This window comes from Pristis pectinata, chromosome 35 (genome assembly GCF_009764475.1).
Source record: "Pristis pectinata isolate sPriPec2 chromosome 35, sPriPec2.1.pri, whole genome shotgun sequence".
Taxonomy (NCBI): Eukaryota; Metazoa; Chordata; class Chondrichthyes; order Rhinopristiformes; family Pristidae; genus Pristis; species Pristis pectinata.
The window spans coordinates 16,725,474-16,748,710 of NC_067439.1; the positions used below are offsets into that span (position 1 = coordinate 16,725,474).

Below are 23,237 nucleotides of genomic sequence, written 5' to 3' on the forward strand. Positions count from 1 at the left end.
GTTAGTTTAAAAATGGGATCCACGCATAAAAAGACTTCAGGAATTAGGGGCCTGCAGTCAAAGAAAGAGGAAAGGTTAATGCAAGTGCCAACCTACCAAAAGTAAAGGTTGCATGTGAGTTTTGCTCCAGAAGACGAGGGTGAGGCCGTCTGTCGAAGAAGACTGATGGGTAAGTCTAATGAAATATTTGGCTTCAATAACAGGCCTGCTAGAAAGCAACTAGGAGTCATCCAGCACCAAGCTTTGCATAAAGCAGGGATCTATCCTGTCCAGCATTGAGGTGGTCAGCAACTTCATTGACACACTTCATACTCAACTGTAGTGAAGCATCTGATGGCTCATCTCTTAATTTCTGGCCAGTATAAGTAGAAGGCACCCAACTGATGTTGTTGTGGAAGCTGAGAATTGAATCATACAGCCTCACTTTACTGCCATGATGGTTGTGGATCACTTTGTTCAAAGGTACTTGCAGAGTATCACAGCAATCCATAACTATGTCCTAACAGCACTGCTGATCTGTTGGTCAAGGGATAGGAGAGGCTGTCTGACTTTTAATGTGACAACATCCATAATCCTGCAGATGCCACTCGGCCCATGCCCTGGCTGTTGATTGTAAATAATTCAACTTGGCTTGATTGCTGTTCCAATGCCAAGATGATACATTCCAAATCTGGAACTTCTATTGTCAGATCTGCTTGAAACCATTCTCCAAGCCCATCTGCATCCCCCGCTGTAGTCACTGCATTCTAGTGGCTCTAGGATTGACAAATGCATAATGAAGGGAGGTTTGAAAGGAAGTTAGCTTGCCAAATACTATTAATTTATTAATTTAGTTTCTAATATTTATTTTTTGTTATCCTTTATTTTGGAAATTTTGCTGGGTCTAAAGTGTTAGAAAATAAGAATTTTTGTGACAGTAGATGTAAAACCTCTTTCAATATCCTTACCACACAAAGTTATTCACTTGCTATTTGTGTGCTTGCCCTTTACTAGATTAATCAACGATTAGCTTCAAATATTAATCTGGGATTACTCATAACTTTTGACTCCACTGCAGTAAAAGGAAAAACGGTAATGCCACAGAGTCGGAGCAAGTTGAAGGCCGAACTCCGGGCATAATGAAATCTTCAGAAATTTTTGTCGCCTTCAGGATAAACTTGCTACATGAATTTTAATTCTGTGGAAATAATTTCTTAACAGTGTACTGGACCTCAATGCGTTTGAAAGACAGAATAAGGCTGAAGGCCTAGGAATGGTGACAGAAGAGGGAACCAGTAAGTAGCCATTCATTCTGGTGAGTTTTAAAATTATTGAAATGGGGAAATTACAACCTTGAAATTGTGATAAAATTATGAAGAAGTAATTAATGTAGAAGCTTTCTAGATACTGCATAAAATATCACTGTAACAAAGGATCTTTTGTTCTCATCACAAGACCCAATATCCAAATATTGTTTTCAAAGATTATTTTGTTTACTTTCTTTTCTAACTTGGTAGAAGAACAATTAATTGTACAATATGTTCCAGTTTATAATTTCTTCAGTTGATTTTTGTTCAATAATATTTACTGAATGATTGTGATTGTATTTCAGTTTCCTATTTTTAACTCATTTTTCGTCCTTTTTTTCTTTTTCACTTTCTCTCGTCTACAGTCATCAAACGTGAAAGTGGTAAATAATTGTTTAGGTTTTATCTTGTTTTTTTTCATGTAATTTCTATGCAGGTCAAAACCAACAAAACAGCATCTGATCCCTGTTCTTCTGTTTAATAACTCTATGCAGTTTGGATGCTCTGAGATTTGAAAACCTTTTATCTCAAACTTAATTTGCCATTTCTGAATTGGTTGGTAAAAGGAGCATTTAAGGGAACTATGTTAAACTCAATTTGCATTCTGGTGCTCATGCCACAAAATTCTTGCAGCAGACCATTTATGGTTAGCTGAAGATTGTTCTTATTCTGCTCAAAAACACACTTCACAATAAACCTGTTAAAATTGCTCCTTAAGTTTTCTCTCCTGTCAATGTGGCAAGCTGTCTCCAGCCTAGAGAACAATTAGATTGCCCTGTTCTTACATTTCTTCATTGTAGTATATAAATAGCAAAGGAATTAAACAAGACTTATGTTGACGGAGACCATAATATGTTTTTCCCTGGCACTGGGTATAAAAACATGTTCTTATGGAAATTTAAGGTAAGGAACCTTGAGGAACAGTGCAAGATGCCCACATCTTGTATTCCAGGGAGGAACACAACTCTTTACTCCAGTCACTATAGGACAATGCAACCAATCGTTCATACTTAAAAATTCAAATTGAGGAATATTTATGCAGTGAACAGCTAACAAGTATTGTGTCGGGAGCTCCCTCAATAACCGCACAAGTACATTTTCTAATGTGCATTACTGTTGGCAATGAGGTTTGAGGAACTGTGGCCTTTTGCACATTCCTGACAGAAGCATTGACTCCAGTTACTCTCATCCAGCTCAGAACTGGTTGAGATTAAATTTAAGACCTTAATAAACCACACAACTTAAACTGATCTTAAGTTTCAGGTGTCATTTAATTATGATTTACATGTATGTTGCCTACATCTAATTAGGATTACAAAACTGCACTAGAAAGGGAGTTTAGCATTCCCATTCACAATGGCATTCCATTGGTTTGTGAAATTTTGAATTAACTACTTTTATATGGAAAACCACAGAGCTTCTTTCTGGAACACATTCTCAGAATTAATGAAGGAATCTCACACATTGAACCCCTGTAAAGCAAAGCAGGATTCTGTGGCAGAGAAAAATTAAAGCAATTAGTGTGGAATTCCAAAACTACAATTGCATCTGAAATAAACAAATATAAAGAATATAATTGATTTTAATATTTTTAAATCTTCATTTTATTGTTTTTGATCAGATAGTTGCTTTTTTGGTTAATTAGAATCTGCAATGCATGTTCAATAATACATTGAAAGAATGTGTGTCTGAGTTTGCTTGATACATGTTATAATATTGAACATTCTCAGGATCCAGTACATTTCGAGGTGAGAGTTTCTTGTGTGAGTTGAATACATAACACCTGGAGAATGAGTGTATGCTTTAAAATTAATGACTGGGTTTTTTTAAAGCATTTGTGAGAAGGCAATGACTTTTAAATGATTTGATGAGTACTAAAAGTACAATAGTTAATTGTGTTTAACCCCCTATTGGTTAATCTATTTTTCAGAAGGCAAACAAAACGGTTCTGGTATGTTGATGAGCATTGCCAGTAAAAGGATTGTTGCATTGTGTGTTTTATTTTTGGAACTCTCACTCATCTACTGATACATTCTTCCATAGAGTAGATATTATCTCATATAATCACAATTAATACTGTCTGTAATTAATTCATCTCCATTCATTTTGAGTGGCTACTCTGTTTCCTCATTTAATATTGTTGAGAAACATTGGGCTAAATTTTCACTTCAGCCAATTCAGGCCAGGTCAACTAAGTTTTAATTCCAGCAGTTAGTGTAAGTGTAGAATTTGTGATAATCAGTGCATCTGCAATGTTTTCTTGTAACTGTAAAAGAAGGATTTCACACATAACCCTGACATTTTCTTATTTTAAAATTTAAGTAAACTGTGGACTCGACCAAAGTAAAGATGCCTTCTAAAGCTGCTTTTATGTTGGAAGAAAATAGATTTGTATCACTAACATAATGACATTCAACAAAATATTTAACTGGCACAGAAAAAAATTCCCTGTTACATGTGCTGCTACGTCTGAGTTCCTAAGCATGACTGGAAGAATTAAGAGAACTACATCAGTGCATTTATTCCTTTCATGTATTTTTAAGCAGTAACTGGCAATTGTAGAAAATAAATTGGCCCATTCATTGCATTCCGCAATCCACTTCCTGACACGGCTGATCCATTTTCAATACAACAGTATTGTTATAGTATTAATGTACAGTACAGTACTGAATCATCCATTACATAAAACAAGGGGATTAACAAAAGAAATTTGTGGATGAGCTCCATTTGCCAACAGTTTCTAGCACAGGTTTATGAAACCTATGTGTCAGTTACTGACAGAAGCAAAGCATTGATTCAACGAGCTGCCTGCAGTAACAACACTGATAAACAATGGCAAATGAAATCTCTGTTCTTCATATTTCTGGACCAATCCCTGTTTTAGAACAGAACCTATCATCAGGTAATGTGTATAATAGTTGCTAAATGTTGCACATTTCTGCTTGCCAAACACGTATACTCATAGAATAGGATGCAGAAAAGCCAGGAACAGCAAAGGGGACCACACTGACCACAACCCAGTTTGAGCAGAACATAGAAAGGAACACGTGCATAATGAATGCACACAGTCAGGTTACCTGTAATGAACAGGATTGGAATATAACAAACCAATCCTTCCTCTAATCACGGTAATACTTGACAATGCCATGCTTTTTGTTTCTCACTTCACCGTCTTGTTTCTCACATACCAGCTCCAGGTATGATCTATTTGACACTAGAATGAAGCACTGAGCCTAGCAAAATGCACAATGACAAAATGGCCATTTTATTTTAATATATGTTATGAATATAGTCTTCATGATTTGTCAGTGCTGTTTTCCTGTGTTTCATATTTCATTATTACTGCTTGGTGCTTCCTTTTTGAAAAAAGCAGATATAGTAAATGGCTGTGGAGTGTCATAATCTGCTGAGTTGTTAACATCCACTATATTGAGGGGTGGGAAGATTATAAGATGTTGTGTAGATCCCACACAAAAATCAGTGCTTGTCCCCATTTTTTAAGCTACATCAGCAATTTGGACATTGAATTTAATGCATAAGGTGATGGAGAAAAAGTACAGCAGATGACAGAGGAGGAGGAAGTTGACAGGTGGCAGCAAAATAATAATCTCTCTGGATGTTAGGGTCAATTTGATTGCCTGCAGATTCTTTTCACAGATTTCAAATAGGCGGGGGTGGGAGGAAATGAAAGGCTACTACCTCAGTTGCTTTTGATACTCAGTTGCCAAGGGTACCATGCTGTGAAGTAACTATGTGCCTCATGCTCTATACTTCAACTTTAGTAAACTTTATTTAAAATATTTTCAGGAAGTCTTGTCTGCAGTGAAACCACGAATAACTTTCCAGTAAATTGACCATGACAGCTGACCAGCTTCTTTGGACTAAAGATTCTATGGAGAATTAAAGTGAAAGGAATTCACTGCCTGAGGCACAGTTATCATGGTTCAGAAATGATGAAGAGCACCACAGAGACACTTTCATCATTAACATCTATGCTTGAGAATTTTTCAGTATACCCAGAAGAGTAATTTAGCCCAATCAAGTGATTTCATAAAAGATTCTTAGAGAAAGTGTAATAACTAAAATCTTCACAATTGAGATGGAAACACCATTTATACAATTGCCAATTTCAGTGCTGATCGAGTCTAGAAGGCTTTAAAAGTTCTTCAAAAGGTTGAAGATAAAAGACCCCTCTCTAGCCTGGAGAGCCTTTGGGACAGGGAGGGCTCACCTTCCAATTTGTTCTGGCTGGTGCCAGCTACATGGAAGTAAAAAGGAGAAAGTTAATTTCAAAGTTATATATACACGACTGTCATATTTTAATTGTGACTGCACAATGTGTGCTCGACCTGTGTGATTTGCTGCAACTGCCGAAGGCAGGATGGAGTATAAAAAGGTGGCTGGAGAAATAGCTGTCATAATGCAAAAGGTGGCTGGTGTGAGAGTTTGGGTCTGAAAGGTGACAGAGTCCTAACGTCATACACCAGAGGAAACAAGCCCTTCGGCCCGTCAACGAGTACCGATCTGTACTAACCCATTTCCCATCATGCATCCTGTAGCTTTCCACTTCATGGCATGTCAAGGGCTCATCTAAATTCTTGAGCAGGAAGTGGTGGGTGCTGCCTTGAGCCACTATGGTTCCTCTGGCGAGGGTGTTCCCACACTGCTGCTGGGTGGGGAGTTCCAGGGTTTGATCTGAAGGACCATGAGGGACCAGCAATATATTTCCAAATCAGAATGGTATATAACAGAGGGCAGCCTGCAGGCACTAGTGTTCCCATGGTCCTTCTTGGTAATGGAGCTTGTGAGTTTGTGAAATGCTGTCAGAGTGGCTTGGGCGAGTGATTATCGATGTAACTGTAGACAGTACACTGAGCACCAGGAGTCGGGTGAATAAATGTTCAGGTGGGTAGGATGTCGACCACGTGGGCTGCTCAGTCCTAGATGGTTTTGAGCTTTCTGGCCCTTGTTGCAGCTGTCTTATCCAGGCAGCTAGAGAGTATTCCATCGTGTTCCTAATTTGTGCCTTGTACTTGAGGAGTCAGGAGATGAGTCAGTCACCATAGTAGCCATGGTGTTTATGTGGCTCAGTGTGCTGATGGTTGGGTCTTGGACATGATAATATCATTGAATGTCAAGGTAGGCTCTCTCATTAGAAGTGATCACCACCTCCATGGATTGTGGCATGGATTTTACTTGTCATCAGGCAGCTTCAGTTGCTGAGAAGTTGCAATTAGATTGAATGTTGTTCATCATCAGCAAGCATCCCAATGTCTGACCTTATGACAAAAGGAAGGTGATTGTTGCAGCAGCTGAAGATAATTGGGTGAAGGACACTGCTGCAGAGAACTGCAGTGATACCCTGGGCCTCTGCTGATTAACCTTAGACAACATAAAATTGACCTTCCCTTTGATGCCTACTGGTTTCATTTTTACCAAGATGCCTTGATGCCAGACTTGGTTAAGTGTTGCCTTGATGTCGAGAGCAGTCACTCTTATCTCACCTCTGGAGTCAAGCTCTTTGATCCATGTTTGAACAAAGGTTGTGATGAGGTCTGGAGCTGAATTGGGAATTGTTTGGTGCAGATGTGGTACTTGCTAATACTGTCATTGACGATATCCATTATTGTGTTGATGAGTACATTGATTGATAATCAGCCAGATTGGACTGTTCCTGCTTTAAGTGAACAGGACAAACCCTGGCAATTTTCCACATTGTCGTGTAGAGGTGCAGCTGGTTCTAGAGCTCAGGTCTTCAGGACGACAGCTGGATGTTCTCTGATCCCACTGACTATGGCAAAGAATTTCTAGACCCACATACATTCTTGATAGGAACTTTAAGTTACATAAGTTTATATTGATACCCCACTTAGCAATACGTTATCTGGCTCTTGAAGGGACCTCTCATATGCTAAAGTTGAATTCTTGATCTCCCAATCTACCTCATTGCGGCCTTTGCACCTTACTTGTTTACCTGCACTGCGCTGTCTCTATAGTTGCAACACTAGATTCTGCTTTCTTTTTACTACTTCGATGTACTTCTGTGTGGCATGATCTGCCTGGATGGCACACAAACAGAGGTTTTCACTGTATCTCAGTACGCATGACTATAGTAAACCTATTCCGGTTCTCACCCTACAGAACACCAATTCATTATAATGTTCTTTGCCCAGGGGATAAATACTTTATTAAGGGGTACTGGAAACACAAAAAGTAGAAAACCATCAAAATTCACCAGTCTCCCAGTTTGCTGAATGTGGCTACGTTCATGTTCTCTCAGCCAGTAGTTACATACTGACTTTTTTCAGCTGGAATCTAAATCTGCATGTCCCCACTGCCAGTCATTTCAACTCCCCCTCCCACAACTGTCACTGATATGACAGTCCTCAGCCTCCTCCACTGCCAGGAGAATTCCAAGCGCAAGCTGGAGGAACAGCACCTCATTTTCCGTCTGGGAACCTTGCAGCCTAACGTCATAAACATTGAATTCTCCCACTTTAGGTAATCCCCACCCCCATTCCCTACAAAAACCACCCCCACCATGCTTCTTCTTCCCTTTCCTAGCCTTTTTATCCTCTCTTTTCTTACCTTTTACCCATCCCCTGGTAGATCTGCGCTCCCCTCCTCCCCTGCACCTGCCTATCACTATCTCTTACCTGCATCTACCTATCACCACCCTGTGCCCACCCCGCCTCCCCTCTTTTGTCCACCTATCACTGCTCTGCTTTTCCCTCACTTGCCCTTTTCCTATCTTCAGTCCTGAAGAAGAGTCCTGACCCAAAACATTGACCACCTGCTTTTCTCCTCAGATGCTGCCTGAGCTGCTGAGTTCCTCCAGCATCATCCAGTTTTTTTTTAAGAGATGATTCAATTAGTGCTTTTGTTCCCATGAATGCATCCTGATTGCCAAGTGAGGTACCAGTGTACACTAATGCAACTGTAAAAATTTTCTGTGGTATAATTTATTAGAGAAAGAGACAATGTTGTAATAAATTTGACTTGAGTAGATGGACCTCAAAAATATGTAATAAAGCAAGAAAGCAATGGATTGCTGTTAGGGGGGTGAGTTCTTGTTCAGTGAGAAAGAAAACGCTTATAGTTCATCTGGAAGTCTGTCTGGGCCTGAACTTACTGTTTTCTGGTGTAGGTCGGGTAGCCTCTTCCTTTTCAGGTCAGAGCTTTGTTTGAAGAATGACCTCAATTAAGCTGTAGGTGAACAGTCTTTTATTTTTACTTCCAACCAAGAAATCCAATGCACTTGTATTATAACTGCACTGGAGATCATTTTAGTTCCACTTCAGATGAAAATTTTGCCCAGAATTGCTTTTCTTAACGTTTTCTTCTTGAAGTGATTTTTTTTAACATTAGTGTTACTAATTTTGTAAAGAAGAGAACTAGTGTCAGTGAAAGAGCCAGCTTTTATCTAATAATTTCATGTTTAGCAGAATATCACCATTCCATCTCTTAAGTCATCTCATCAACAGAAAGTTATTAGAGACTAGAAATAAACAAAAGTGCCACTTAGATAGGTTAATGTAAAGACTGTAAAGCTGCAATTCTTGAATTCATACAGTGCCTGATGTGAAGTACAGGTTCTAAGATGTTCTTTAGGATGGAGAGGGACACACGTGTGTGTATTTTTAAGATTAAAATACATATTTGCAAAGACTACGACTAATTATGAAATAAAGGACGATACACAAATCTGAAGAAGGTAACTCACAAGTGGTACCTGGAGCTGATGGAAGACTAGAGGTAGCATTGAGTGAAGCCACTTAGAGGACTTTCCAAAGATTATGAAAGATTGCTTTATGAGTTTGGAAGCTAACGAAGTGATTTCATGAATTTCATCAGCAAAGACAAAACACGACAGTGAAGCTTATGCACTTTTCAAAGATCTAAACCATAAGAATGTAATCATCCCACATATTTCAAGATTACTCTTCCACACGTATATATCGGTCCTAATTTGTTTCTAAACATTTTACTAATTCAGTGGTTGCTGTTGAGGTCTAAACATGGTTAACATTTGAACAATTGTGCCGGATAACAAGTGCACATATTTGTGGTTGAGAGTTTGACTTTTTCAACCCTCCCCCAATCCTCAAACCTCTCAAAACTGATTTTTTTGAAACTTACCCCTCCATCTGCTTTTGATGAAAGTAATTAAACTTACCTGCTGTGTGACTTTAATTTTTACCTTAATAGCTGTCTTATCAGGACAGTCATACTTCCAAGGCAAGCATTTGATAGCATATGATTGAAAATCAAAGAAGTGTGCACAGACCAGTGGACTGTGCACATAATCACTTCTACTTCTAACTTACTACAGAAGGAGCCAACCTGATCAATTCAGCTTTTGGTGATGCCAAAACTTTACTGTTACAGAATTGTAACCACGGCAAAAAGACCCATAGAAAAGTAGTTCAATAGTTCAATAGAAAAGTAGCTGAGGGGTTCAAAGTAGTGAGAACATTAGAGTGCAAATTATGTTGGTGAACTTCATCAAATAACAAATTTCACTTCAACTATTTTTTATTTCCCCTCATTTTTTTCCCCTTTGAAGGCCACTATCAGGATGGTCCCATACGTGCTTGCTACCCTCAAACTTTCTTCTAAGCTGAATAATGAGTATTCATCAGGATCAATTGATGTTCGCAAGCAGCATCATTTCTGTATGTGTAATTACAGTGGGGACCATTGACTAGCAGTTGGATCAGGAATCCCAACTATTGTGCAACCAAACATCTATCTGATGTCAATTTGAGACATAAAATGCTCCGCCTGTGCTGAGACCAACTAACGTAGAAGAACTCAGCAGGAATCAAGCACATGATTGGAAACTAGACTACTCTGCACCTGATTTTTCAGGTGCTTCACATCATACATTTTCAGATTAACAGATAGCAAATGTATTTACACTTCTGCTCACACTACACACAGTAAGGGAAAACAAAAAGCTTGAAGGAAGTGTTAGGTTCTTATGCAAGTGAAGGGGATCTGTTGTCCACTGGAGTTCCCATTGGAAGATTGTTTTGCCATCAAGCAGCTGGCGGCATTCATCGGCTACATTTTAGAGAAATTAGCCTGATCTTACTTTTCCCTTGCATCAACTTCCAAACTTCATTAATTCTGCATTCAAGCTCCTCATTCTTGGACTTACTCACTCCCACTCCCATGCCCCACATTCAAACCCCCTCACCTCAATTTGCTTCTCTAATGTCAGTGATCCACTGCCATGGCATTCAGTATTCAGTAGCCCTTCAGCCATGAGGTTTCAGCACCATCAGCAGCTTGATCTTCCATGACTTGATCTCCTCCTGCAGCATTGTTCCTATGCAAATAGATCCAATGCTCATTACCTGGGAGGCCTCAAAGACTGAAGTCGAGTGCAGAGTGAGTATCTTGCACCTGGCACAGTGCTGAAACTTCATTATTGCAGAATTTCACTCTTCACTGTGCTAATCTATTAAGCCACTGTGGCAACTTTAAATGAAGACATAGGGTACAACGGGGAGAATTTTCATCACAGTTCTCCCACTCTGTGTAGCATTTTTCGAAGGTTTCCTTCAGCAAAGTTACATTGGGCAACCTGGGTAACTCCAGCATCTCCAACTTTTCTTTATGTTTATGGTATGAGCTTGAAGTTTTGTCTTTATCTGAACTCTGTTCTGCAACTGGCTCCTCTACAAAAGTAGCCATTTGAGAGAATCTCAGTTAGGAGACATGGTACATGAATTTTCCTCTGTGGGTGTAGGTAGGAAGGTTTCATCTCAACAATGTCACCACATACATTTCTAAAGTTTAATGCTGAAGCCATTATGATTCTCTGCACGATTTTGTTACTAACAATGGCTTTCTTAAACAAATATGATGATTCCTTGTATACCATTATCAAGTGTATATTTCTGCTGCAGGGTAATGACTTTTCTTTCTGTGTAGGTGAGAAAGTGATGTCAGACGATGAATTTACTCAAGATCTGTTCAGATTCCTGCAGTTGCTTTGTGAAGGACACAATAATGGTATTTGTACTTATTCATCATCACATCCTTTCATCAATAAGTTTTATGTGCTGAAATAAGTATTTCTTCCTTGCATCTAAACTAATTATTCCTTTAAGGTTGAAATTTTGGGGACGTTCACTTTTTCTTATTTTAAATCGTATTTTGATTGTTGATAGTTTAAACAGATTACTTGCAGCAACACTTCCTGGGTTACAAGAAATAAGAGTTTACAATTATGAATCCCATGCAAAGTGAATTACAAAACAAGAAATTAAAGCAGATGGTCAGGCAGTGGACGATGCTTTGAGTTTTAAGGGAACACAGTTGAGAAAAGTCTGAGACAATCTGGGAAACTAAGCATCAGAAGGTGAGTGGGTTGTGAAGGCAGGAATTTCTCCGGGAAGTCGAGCTGAGGCTGACTACCTGGTCTCATTTACATCTTATCAGTTAATTTTAGTCATGGAATGGCAGGCGTAGCAGAGACAGCAGCACCGGGTAAGTCACTAGTAATGTTCATTGGGGTCATTAACAGTCGGGCATTAACTGTATGGATTTTAGTCCCAGACCACAGCCAAGTGCAGCACTGCGGTCCTACCTGGCAATTAGAAGATTAGTTAAAATTTACCATCTCGAGCTTCTGCTTCTTCCCCAACAAGATTTATGGAGGTGTCTGCAGGTGCCCTTCCCAACGTGCTGTTAACATCTCACGGGCCCATCTGTGTGGCACATGGCACTCATTTTTGTGGAATTCCTATCTGAGTCTGCTGGAAGTCTTGGCTGTTAGTTAAAATGGTGGAGTTAACCTTACTATTGGGTAGGAAGCGGTACGGTGCAATGTTGTTTGACTTTAATTCTTATTTTACTACCCTTTATATGGCCCTCTGTCATCACCAGTCCTTTAATTATTTAAAACTATTATTATCATAACATTTAACAGCTTTGTACATACGGTTATAGACTGTACCTTATTTTTGTAGTTCCCTATCTGGTTGCCAGTGGGAAATGCCAATCTGAGTCTGGCTGCTTACCCAGCGGAAAAGAGGAATAATGTAAAAGCAGGTTCTCTAAATCTGGCTCAAGATGAGTCCTTGTCCATGCTCTACCATTTTCATCTGCCAAAGTCGTTAGATCTAATGCTCCCTTTCACTTCTTACCTCCTTTAAGACACCTCTTTAAAATTTCATTTGGCCAAAGTTTTGCCTTAGCATCTCATTTTGCAGTAATTTCAGATAACACTCCATGAAGTTTTTTGGAATATTTGACTGCACTAAAGTGCTACATAAATGGAAGTTGCTGATGTCAAATGCTGCAAGTTGCATCCATATTATTGGAGAGGTAAGTTGGTATAGGACCACAAATGTGAAAGAAATAGCATTCTTCACTAATTTAAACTTTCTTGGAAAGTAAGTAGTCCAGTAAAAAACTGATTTTTGTGCAGCAGGCACACAACCTCACCACTATGAATAATGGTTTGTTTTACTCATGACGCTTTTTTTAAATGTAAAGCCTACAAACATGGTGGGGCAGAATGTAGAGAAAGTACAAAACATGTTCTCAAGTGTGAGCTCAAAGAAATATAAAAATTGTATGCTCTGAAACCTGAGTGGAAAGTTGAGGATTTTAAATGACATGAAAAGTATGAATGAAGAATATTTATCATTGCACAGAAAGTGTATGATATGGATGTGATGAACTTCGAGGCTACTATGATGAAAACTCAATTTAAAGATAAACAAATTCAAAACTTGTTAGGAAAAAATGTTGCTTAGGAGTGATGAATATTTGAAATAATCTACCAGGGAAAGTAGTGGAGTTGTGGGTTTTTGGCAGAGTTCAAATGCAGAATGGCATTGGATGACGTTCTCCGTGCAGTATTTTCTGACCATTATACTGAACTGAAAATTGGGGAAAACAAAAAGATAAAAAACATGATCATAAAACAAAGACCAAATGCTGTTTTATGCTCTTAAATTACAGGAAAGCAGCAGTGAGTGCAATTTGTAATTGAATCAGATTGGGATTAAATTTCTGCCTCAATTCTTATCAACATTTCTTCAGATATTTGTTTCTAATTTTAATGTTAAATTAAGAAATACTGTTTTTTTTTTGAAGAATAAGTGCTAGAGGTTACCTGTCCATGCACATATGGACATGCATGGGGGATCTGTACAAATTTCAACATGACTTCCTAATTATATTCCTATTTCTGTTTCATAAGAATATTTAATTAGTTATAAATTGTGGATGATGTTGAGTTACTCAGTGGTTAGTGGTTCATTGATCAGAAAAGATATTACTTTTAGTGTAGTAAAGTCCAAAGGAAATTCACAGAATCATGACACAGGTAAAAGAACTAAAAGAAACCTTTTAAGGAAATGTTAAACTAATATATTAAAAATGTATTTTACTTTCAGATTTCCAGAATTACCTGAGAACTCAAACGGGTAACACCACAACTATCAACATCATTATTTGCACAGTCGACTACCTGCTGCGTTTACAGGTGCTTATTATGTTTTGAATTTTGGGTATTTATGTTGGCCTGAAGATCCTAATGAAGAGACTGAGTTACACTCCATTCAGTTGCATGCTCCTGTATGGTGTGTATATCATTTTATAGCAACATGTCTTTCAGGATTAAATTGCAATTAAGCATGTGTGCATAATGTCAAAACAAACTCAGAAGGGAAATTCATAGAGCCATCTTGAATCCACAGGGAAAAAAATACTGTTGCTGCAGGTTACAGAAAGTTTCCCATTCATAAAGAAGGGATCATAATTCGTCATTGTAAACTGGCAAATTGCTTGAATTTTTTATATCTGCACGACTAATCCTTTTGTCTCTGTCTGGCTTAGGAATCTATCAGTGATTTCTATTGGTACTACTCCGGGAAAGATGTTGTTGATGAACAAGGAAAAAGGAACTTCTCCAAGGCTATGGCTGTTGCTAAACAAGTGTTTAATAGTCTTACTGAATATATTCAGGTAATAAAACTTCATCCATCATCTATCTGAAGTTTCTATCAGATCTTAACCTTAATGTTCACTGTTCTAGTAAAATCTGCAGTTTTGCATTTTAATTCATTATTGCACTGTTCTTCTGCATCAATTCTGTTATCTTCACAAGCTTTCCAAAGTCAGCCATCCAAGACTAGACACTCAATTTTAATTGTTGATTGGCAGCTGATTTGTCTAGGTCTAATCTTATGTCTTTGTTTTGGTGTCCTGTGCGCCTACTGATGCAGCCACTAAATGTGAACCTCACCCCAGCAACCATTTGAGGCTAAACCACGCTATTTACAGCCTTCGTGTCATATTTGATTCAAACATGAGCTTCCAACCATATCACTGTGCCATCAGAAAACTGTCTGTTTCCACCACCTAACTCTGTTTCTGCCTTAGCTCTGTAAGATTCTGCCAATTCTAATTTATTTTCAAAATTCAGTGTATAATATAACTGAAGGGACTTGTTTTGTAACTGATGGATGTCCCATGTCTAACAATTAGCACAACAGATTAATCTACTAGGTTACATCCAGTACAAAGAAGGAATACTGAACAAAGATATTCGTCATAGTCTGTTCCTTGGAACTTCAAAGGCCCACGCTCTGAGCAACAATGGCACACATCTCTCCCCCAGCAGGTTTTCTCTCTAGGTGGCACCTTTACTCTCACTCTCTGACTCCTTAGATTTGTCCTGTGTTCCCTTTGATCTTACAAGGTAAACAATAATCTTCTGAACCATCTTAAACTTTCACTCAATAGAACTTTTTTGTTTCATTTATATCAGCCCTGGTCGCTCTTTCTCAGGTTTAGCTATGCCAGGCATGAGCCTTGCACGGAACCAGACTCATTGCCACAGTGTTGATTCTCCCATTATTTTCACTTATTTTGAGAGCCATCCCTTGCTTGGCCCCAGCACGTTTTCTGACCTTTAGTGTGTATAGTTAGCATCAGTTTGACTTAATGTTTAACATCATGCTCTTTTTAATCTTACTCCATGCTTATACTGAGTTACTACATATTGTCATTGATGATGCTGAATGCACGTTACAGTATATATGTACATACCATAAATATATATCATCTTTTGGATCATTATTCTACAACAGAAATGATTAAGACACAACACCATGTCAGAAGCATTATCAATGCCGTCAATATGTTATAGATTTGACTACTCGAATCCTCACCTTCCTAACATCCCAACTTCTAGTCTCCATAAACTTGAACTCATCCAAAACCTTTTGGCTGCATACGAGCTTGCATTAAGTCCTGTTCTCTCATGACTCTTACTTTTTGGCCAGCTCTGGTGACTGTTTTGGCAATAGCTCAACTTAAAAACTTATAAGATTATGAGAGGCATAGATAGCGTAGCCAGTCAGAATCTTTTTCCCAGGGTAGAAATATCAAGTAGTAGAGGACATGCATGAAGGTGAGAGGCGGCAAATGTAAAGGAGATGTGCGGGGCAGGTTTTTTACACACAGAGTGGGGCAGTGGTGGAAGTATATACGTTAGTGGCGTTTTAAGAGAGACACGTGAATATACAGGGAATGAAGGGATATGGATCGTGTACAGGCAGAAGAGAATTATGTTCACCATTGTGGGCTGAAGGGCCTGTTCCTGTGATGTACTGTTCTGTGTTTTATGTTAAAACTCTGAGTTTGTTTTCCAATAACTCCAAATCCCTATTATATCTCGTTTATCTCTTCCAGCCTTACAACACTTTTAGGTAGCCAGATCCTCCAGTCCTTGCCTCTTAATTTTGATGGTTCCACCAGAGGTGGGCATGTGATCTGTCACCTAGGTTGGTGTTTCTCTCCCTAAATCTCCCAACCTTCTACACAGAACGGTACAGCACAGTACAAGCCCTTCAGCCCATGATGTTGTGCCGACCTACATAAACCTACTCCATAATCAGTGTAACCCTTCCCGCCTACACAGCCCATAACCCTCCATTTTTCTTACATCCATGTGCCTATCTAAGAGTCCTTTAAATGTCCCTACCGTGTCAGCCTCCACCACCACCTCCAGCAGTGCATTCCAGGCACCCACCAATCTCTGTGCAAAAAGCCTACCTCTGACATCTCCCCTAAATTGTCCTCCACTCACCTTAAACGGATGTCCTCTGGTACTAGCCATTGCCGGCCTGGGGAAAAGATGCTGGTTGTCCACTTTACCTGTGCCTCTCATAATCTTATACATCTCTATCAAGTCACCTCTCATCCACTTACGCCGCAAAGAGAAAAGCCCTAGTTCGCTCAACCTTTCCTTATAAAACATGTTCTCTAATCCAGGCAGCATCCTGGTAAATCTGCTCTGCACCCTCTCCAAAGCTTCCACATCCTTCCTATAATGAGGCACAATACTCAGTGTGATCTAACTAGAGTTCTATAGAGGACAATACTCTAAGTGTGGTCTATCCAGAGTTGTATAGAGCTGCAACATCATCTTGCGGCTCTCGAACTCAATCCCCCAACTAGTGAAGGCCAGCGCACCATATGCCTTCTTAACCACCTTATCAACTTGCGTGGCAACTTTGAGGGATCTATGGCCTTGGACCCCAAGATCCCTCTGTTCCTCCACACTGCTAAGAATCCTGCCATTAACCTTGTAGTCTGCCTTCAAGTTCATTCTTTCAAAGTGTATCACTTCACACTTTTCCAGATTGAACTCCATCTGCCACTTCTCTGCCCAGTTCTGCATCCTGTCTATATCCTGTTCTAATCTATGACAACCTTCTACACTATCCACAACACCTCCAACCTTTGTGTTATCTGCAAGCTTACTAACCCACCCCTCCACTTCCTCATCTGAGTCATTTATAAAAATCACAAAGAGCAGGGATCCCTGCGGAACACCACTAGTCATTGACCTCCAGGCAGAATACTCTCCATCTACTACCACCCTCTCTGTTCTGTGGGCAAGCCAATTCTGAATCCACGTAATTATGTATCCATGGATCCCATGCCTCATGACTTTCTGGATGAGCTTATGGGGAGCCTTGTCAAACGCCTTACGAAAATCCAGATACACCACATCCACCGCTCTACCTTCATCAATTGGTTTTGTCACCTCCTCGAAAAACTCAAGTAGGCTCATGAAGCACGACCTGCCCCTCACAAAGCCATGCTGACTGTCCCTTATAAGAGTATGCCTCTCCAAAAGCTCGTAAATCCTGTCCCTAAGAATCTTCTCTGATTGTTTGCCCACCACAGAGATAAAACTTACTTGTCTATAATTCCCAGGATTATCCCTATTACCTTTATTGAACAAGGAACAACATTTGCCATCCTCTATCCTAATGTTTTTCAGAAGCTCCAACCCTTCCTCTTTCTTAACCTTGACATGCTCCAGCACATTAGCCTGTTCTACGTCCTTTTACTCTTTCTTTTCATCAGCCCTAATGGCCCCAATATAGTTGAAGCACTTTGGGATGTTTTGCTATATTAAAGGTATTATATAAATGCAATCTCTCGTTGTTGATTAAAATCTCAGATCACAATTATTCATACCTTTTATTTATTCACAAATGGTACAGCATCAGGGGCAGTGGTTACAAGGGGTGGCCCATACTCATTAGAACATAGAACATTACAGCACAGTACAGGCTCTTCAGCCCACAATGTTGTGCCGACATTTTATCCTGCTCTAAGATCTATCTAAACCTTCCCTCCCACATAGCCCCCCATTTCTCTATCATTCATGTATCTATCTAAGAGTCTCTTAAATGTCCCTAATGTATCTGCCCCCACAACCTCTGCCGGCAGTGCCTTCCAGTTGCCAGTGGAGAGAGTTTGTTGGCACACACAGTGCAAGTCTTCGAATGCTTACGTGGCTCTATTTATGGTCCTTATGCAATTGTGCATGTAATCTTCATAAGTTGCAAGCATTACAGTTTGCAAAACACACTATTTGTATTTCTCAATCTCTTCAAATAGCAGTACTCGACTGTAACTGTGAATAGAAGTCATTGGTCGGCCTGGAATGAACAATTTGGAGAAACAAAATAGGGAGGGAACTTCACCCTGTTCAATAATTTTAAAACCATCACCAAAGGGATGGATGCCTGGAAAGAACATTAAAAAAGTGGAGGATCCCCAAAATAATCTCGAAGATTCTGCCTACATAATTAATAGAAATCCGTTCTAACATTTCAATTCAGGAAAGCTAACTCTCCAACAGCAGTACAAGTAATGGCAAATGCAGGAGATAGGAGCTTGCTTCTCCGTAAACCTTTCCTCCTACGCACGGCCCACACTGTTTCTTTGTGTCATATGCACAGACCAGAGTAGCAGCAGAGGCATCAAAGTTGGTATCATTGCATGCTTCAGAGCTGCAGAACCATGCAAGTAAAGGATGATGTGCACTATAAAGAGTCAGTCCTGAACCATGAAACCTTTTAGGTGCAAAAGGGAAATAAAAAACATGTTAGACAAATTAATTTCTAAGCCCGGGTATCAATTCCTACATATCCTGATTTTCTCGTGCTTTCTTTTGGCCTGATACATCTTGTAGTAAATCTGGCATTAAATGTGATCTAGCATGAACCTATTTTATGTTTATATGACTTTTGATATTATAGTCTCTGTAACCAAGTCCAGAGCCCTTGGACTTGAGGGGCACCATTCTTTCCATCCTTCTAGTTTGGAAAATATTCAAGATTACTGTGATGTATTTAGATAACTCTCTTATCATGCTGTGGTGTTTCCCGTAAGTTTAACAGTGCCTTATGTTTAACAAGTCTCATTTAAAAATTGTGTTTCAAAATTAGTAAGGAAAACTACCCTACCCCCTGCAATTTTAGAACATAAAACAGTACAGCACAGGAACAGGCCCTTCCACCCACAATGTCTCCACCGGAATTACACTAAATCTCTTTTACCTCTACGTGATCCATTTCCCTTCATGCCCTGCATATTATTGTTTCTCTCCAATGTCTTAAGCCACTACCGTATCTGGTACCGCCACTACACATGGCACACAGCACATTCCAGGTACCTACCACTGTCTATGTAAAGAAAAACTTGCCCTGCACATCTCCTTTAAACTTTTTCTCTCTGACCTTAAATGAATGTCATCTAGTACTTGACATTCTACCCTGCAAAACAGATTCTGATTGTCTACCCTGTCTCTGCTTCTCATAGTTTTATAAACTTCTATCAGGTTGTTCCTCAGCCTGCGATGCTCCAGAGTAAACAACCCCAGTTTGTCCAACCTCTAATCCAGCCAGCATCCTGGTGAACCTCTTTTGCACCCTCTCTAAAGTTTCCACATCCATTCTGTAATGGGGTGACCAGACTTGCACACAATACTCCAAGTGCGGTCTAACCAAAGTGATACACAGCTGCAACATGACTCCCTGACTCTTGTACTCAATGCCCCCACCAATGCCATATGCCATCCTTACCACCCTATTTACTTGCATGATCACTTTCAGGGAGGTAAGGACTTGGACCCCAAGATCCCTCTGTACATCAGTGCTGTTAAGGGTCCTGCCATTAATTGTATACTTTCCCCTTACATTAGACCTCCCAAAGCGTAACACTTTGGGAGCTGGATTAAACTCCAGCAAATAATAAAAAACAATTCCTTAATTTCTCAACTAACATTGATCATTCCAGTTGTTAATAAATAACCATTTTCTTATTTAACAATATTTTAAGCAAGCAATTTGATTAATAAATTATCAAAATACCGAGGAATACTTCGAACCACACTGACATTTGATCTGAATTACACTGTACCTAATTGTTTTGCAGGGTCCATGCACGGGTAACCAGCAAAGCCTGGCTCACAGCAGATTATGGGATGCAGTTGTTGGGTTTCTCCATATCTTTGCACACATGATGATGAAGCTTGCACAGGTAAAGTCGTTTCAGTGGAAAATCAGTAAACTCTTCTCATCTCTTCAATCCAATTTTTAAAATATTATTGTTTTTTCTGGGATATTGTCCCATAGTAGAATACATACTGTACAAGAAGACAGAATTATGCAGCGTATTAATGTTTTCACCTACCAGGCCTCAATTCAGCTCCAGCACAGATAGCGGAATTGAGGTTCTCTTCTGCAGTGGTACGTTAGGTGCCTGAGTCTAATGTTCAATGATTTCTCTGATCTAATTTGGGTATTCATGATTCCTTTCTTATTGCAAGTAATTGAATTAAGTACCAGTTTAAAAAAGACATATTTCAACGAGGCTTCAATGTGACTATTACCTAAGATTATTTTACCTGAAGATTATCTTTACAGCATTATCAAAATTTTTGTTGTTTAGTTTACTTATTGGCTTCTTAGTCATATATGAAAGAATCAGCTTTATCTCTTTTTCTCTCAGACCTACAATTGGTATTTAACCATAAGCATTATATGAATAGCCTTATGATTGCATATTCACTGGCTTCTTACACTGCTGTTGATTTCTTAGCTCCCTAAGTATGCGCTCCTTCTGAAAGCAAATTCGAAAGAGGCTGTAATGCAAACACCAAGCTGTGAAATCACTTTAAAACTGAGAGTATTTCAACAATTAAGACATTATATAATTCTCCAATATTGAACAAATAATATATTACTAATTTGTTTTCAGTCTTTCAAGTTTTGGTAGTTTTTAGTTAAATGTTACCATTAGTTAAGAAAGAGTGGTCCAGAATATCTGGTGAGAAATAATGTTTTCAGATTTACAATGGAGGAAATTGGTCACCATCTTGTATAGCGTAGCGTGGGTGCAGTTTAATGTTGTCTTACGATCTTTTCCAGCGTAATCATAAAACTCATTGAACCAATGCAAACTTAAACTATTTACAGACCACTCCACTGACCACAAAATCCAGTCCATTATGTTTCGAATCAGCTTCCCTTCAGAAAAGTGGTTCAAACCTGCAGAACCCAGTCATGAAATTGACTGGGAAAATCGACCCTTAAAGCATTTTCATTAGCTGAAAAGTTGCAGACATTAAGTGATGTTGACCACAGCCCAAAATGCAAGATTGGCATTGAATGTAGAGAAAAATAACTTGAGTAAATTATAAAGGAGTAAATGAAAGTACACAATCTAAAGAGTAATATTAGGAATTAGAAAAAAAAAGGAGAAAAAGAGTGCTTATGGCAATATTCATTCAGGAAGGTTCATTAATAATCAAGTAATATAGTCATTACAGTGCTCCTGGATTATTTTTGCAGCAATGGATGACTTTAGAAGTAATTTCTTGGGAGGCAAGGTACAACAACAGGTACATTGTCTACAGTAGTACCTTTCCACGCCTTGCCTTTGAAACATTCATTCATAAACAGTTTAATATTTTATCCTAAAAGGATTTAATTTTCCATTATGTTCATTGTTCACCTAGAAGCAAGATTGCTGCACAGGATTTTTCAAACATAAATATTTGTAGTTCACTGGCATCCATGGAATGCTTTAATTATATAATTCTGGGGAGAAAGACATATCCCGAGAAGCTGTATGAAATACTTATCAAAGAGTGTTTTTGGATATACTAAACCAGCAATGTTACCTGAGGTACTTCAGAGAAAGTAGTCATCTGCCCTGAACTACTCCATAATATCAATAATTTATAAAAATTCTACCAGTAATTTGTAGGAATTGTTTCTGTAGAATTACTTGTGTTTGAGTGAAAGATCATGTGCTTTAAATAGAAAATGTAGGGAAGATGAATGAATTTAATATATTTCCCACAAAGTGTCTAAATATCATTTTTATTCTGATGAACAACAGATGCCTGATAATCGAGGATCCAGAAATAGCGTAAGAATTTTGTGTACTGCAGCTGCCATCTCATGCAAGTTGTTTGTCATAAATGCTGTCATTTTAATTTTTCATTTGGGCATAAACCTCTGCAGTTTTCTTTTAATTACTCATTTCAGTGGTACGTCGCTTTTTATCAAAATGCTCAAGTTGCTGTTGAATTTAAGCAGTTTATTTAAAGTGGATTTAAGTGTCTTCAATACCTATTCAAACACAAGGAATAGAAGGTCCACGTCTTAAGCATCGATTTCAAGATCAGACACTTCACTCTTAGCAGAGTATATGAGAATGGTTTTCAATCTAAATGAAGGCACAATGGGTTAGGTTTTCCTTAGTGATAGATTTCTCTGAGATTTCACTGAGAAACTGCCCGGAGTTCCTTGTATTTGGTAAACTGAAAATAATGGATAATGACTGAAGGGACTGTCTGCTGCCAGTCCAAGACAAAAGTGGACATAAGTAAGTTTATAGTTATAACTCACTTAGGCAGATACACATTAACTGGCTTAAAATATTGTCAAATTTACTTAGAGCAGATTAGCTAGTTAATGGCCGCAAAAGAAATAACTTAACAAGTGATTTCAAATGTTCTTTAGATTTTTGCATTCAGCATGTCTTCTAGAATGAGTAAATTTAATTTTGATGTTGGGAGATTGCTTTGGGAGATTATTTTAATTTTTTTTAAAAATGAGATTGATGCAAGGACAGTGTGCTTTCTGTTCTCTGAAACTTTCATTCATCTAATTTGTGTTCATAAAATATTAATGTCTATCAGACCATCTACATTGTGCCTAATTTTGCTCACCATCCATTGCTATATGTTTTCTTTAAACCTTCTGCCAGGATTGCAAAACATTTTGGCCCACCAGTATTGTTGATGTTACTCCCTGAATATCTAACAGGGGAAACATTTCTATGTTAAGATAATTGCATTGCATCACTTGTAACCAAAAATGAATATCAGGCAACCTTGAAACTAAAACTTGCATCCATCTTGTTATGCTGACACTCTAATGTGTTAACAGTATGATTGCTTTATTGTCTAAGAGAGGAACAATAGTTCATTTTTATACATCTTTCAGTTGGTCATTGTTTAATTTTGCCTCTGTACAATCCATTCTAATCTTTGCATTATGCTGTAGTGTATCAATACATTTCAGAACAAGAAATTAACATCAGCCT

The 23,237-nt window shown here is 38.6% G+C and overlaps 1 protein-coding gene across 9 annotated transcripts in view; it reads left to right on the forward strand.

Moving 5' to 3' along the window:
• LOC127586448 (ryanodine receptor 1-like) overlaps positions 1-23,237 on the forward strand; it is a 625,703-nt gene that overhangs the window by 523,981 nt on the left and 78,485 nt on the right. For 4 of the 9 annotated variants that reach the window (XM_052044410.1, XM_052044408.1, XM_052044411.1 and 1 more), the window contains 7 exons: positions 1,201-1,274; positions 1,652-1,669; positions 11,229-11,309; positions 13,706-13,794; positions 14,148-14,276; positions 20,055-20,159; positions 22,026-22,055. In XM_052044410.1, coding sequence (XP_051900370.1) covers positions 1,201-1,274; positions 1,652-1,669; positions 11,229-11,309; positions 13,706-13,794; positions 14,148-14,276; positions 20,055-20,159; positions 22,026-22,055 — 526 coding nt within the window. The remainder of the gene's footprint in view (positions 1-1,200; positions 1,275-1,651; positions 1,670-11,228; positions 11,310-13,705; positions 13,795-14,147; positions 14,277-20,054; positions 20,160-22,025; positions 22,056-23,237) is intronic. The other 5 variants (XM_052044413.1, XM_052044417.1, XM_052044414.1 and 2 more) reach the window with 3 other exon arrangements.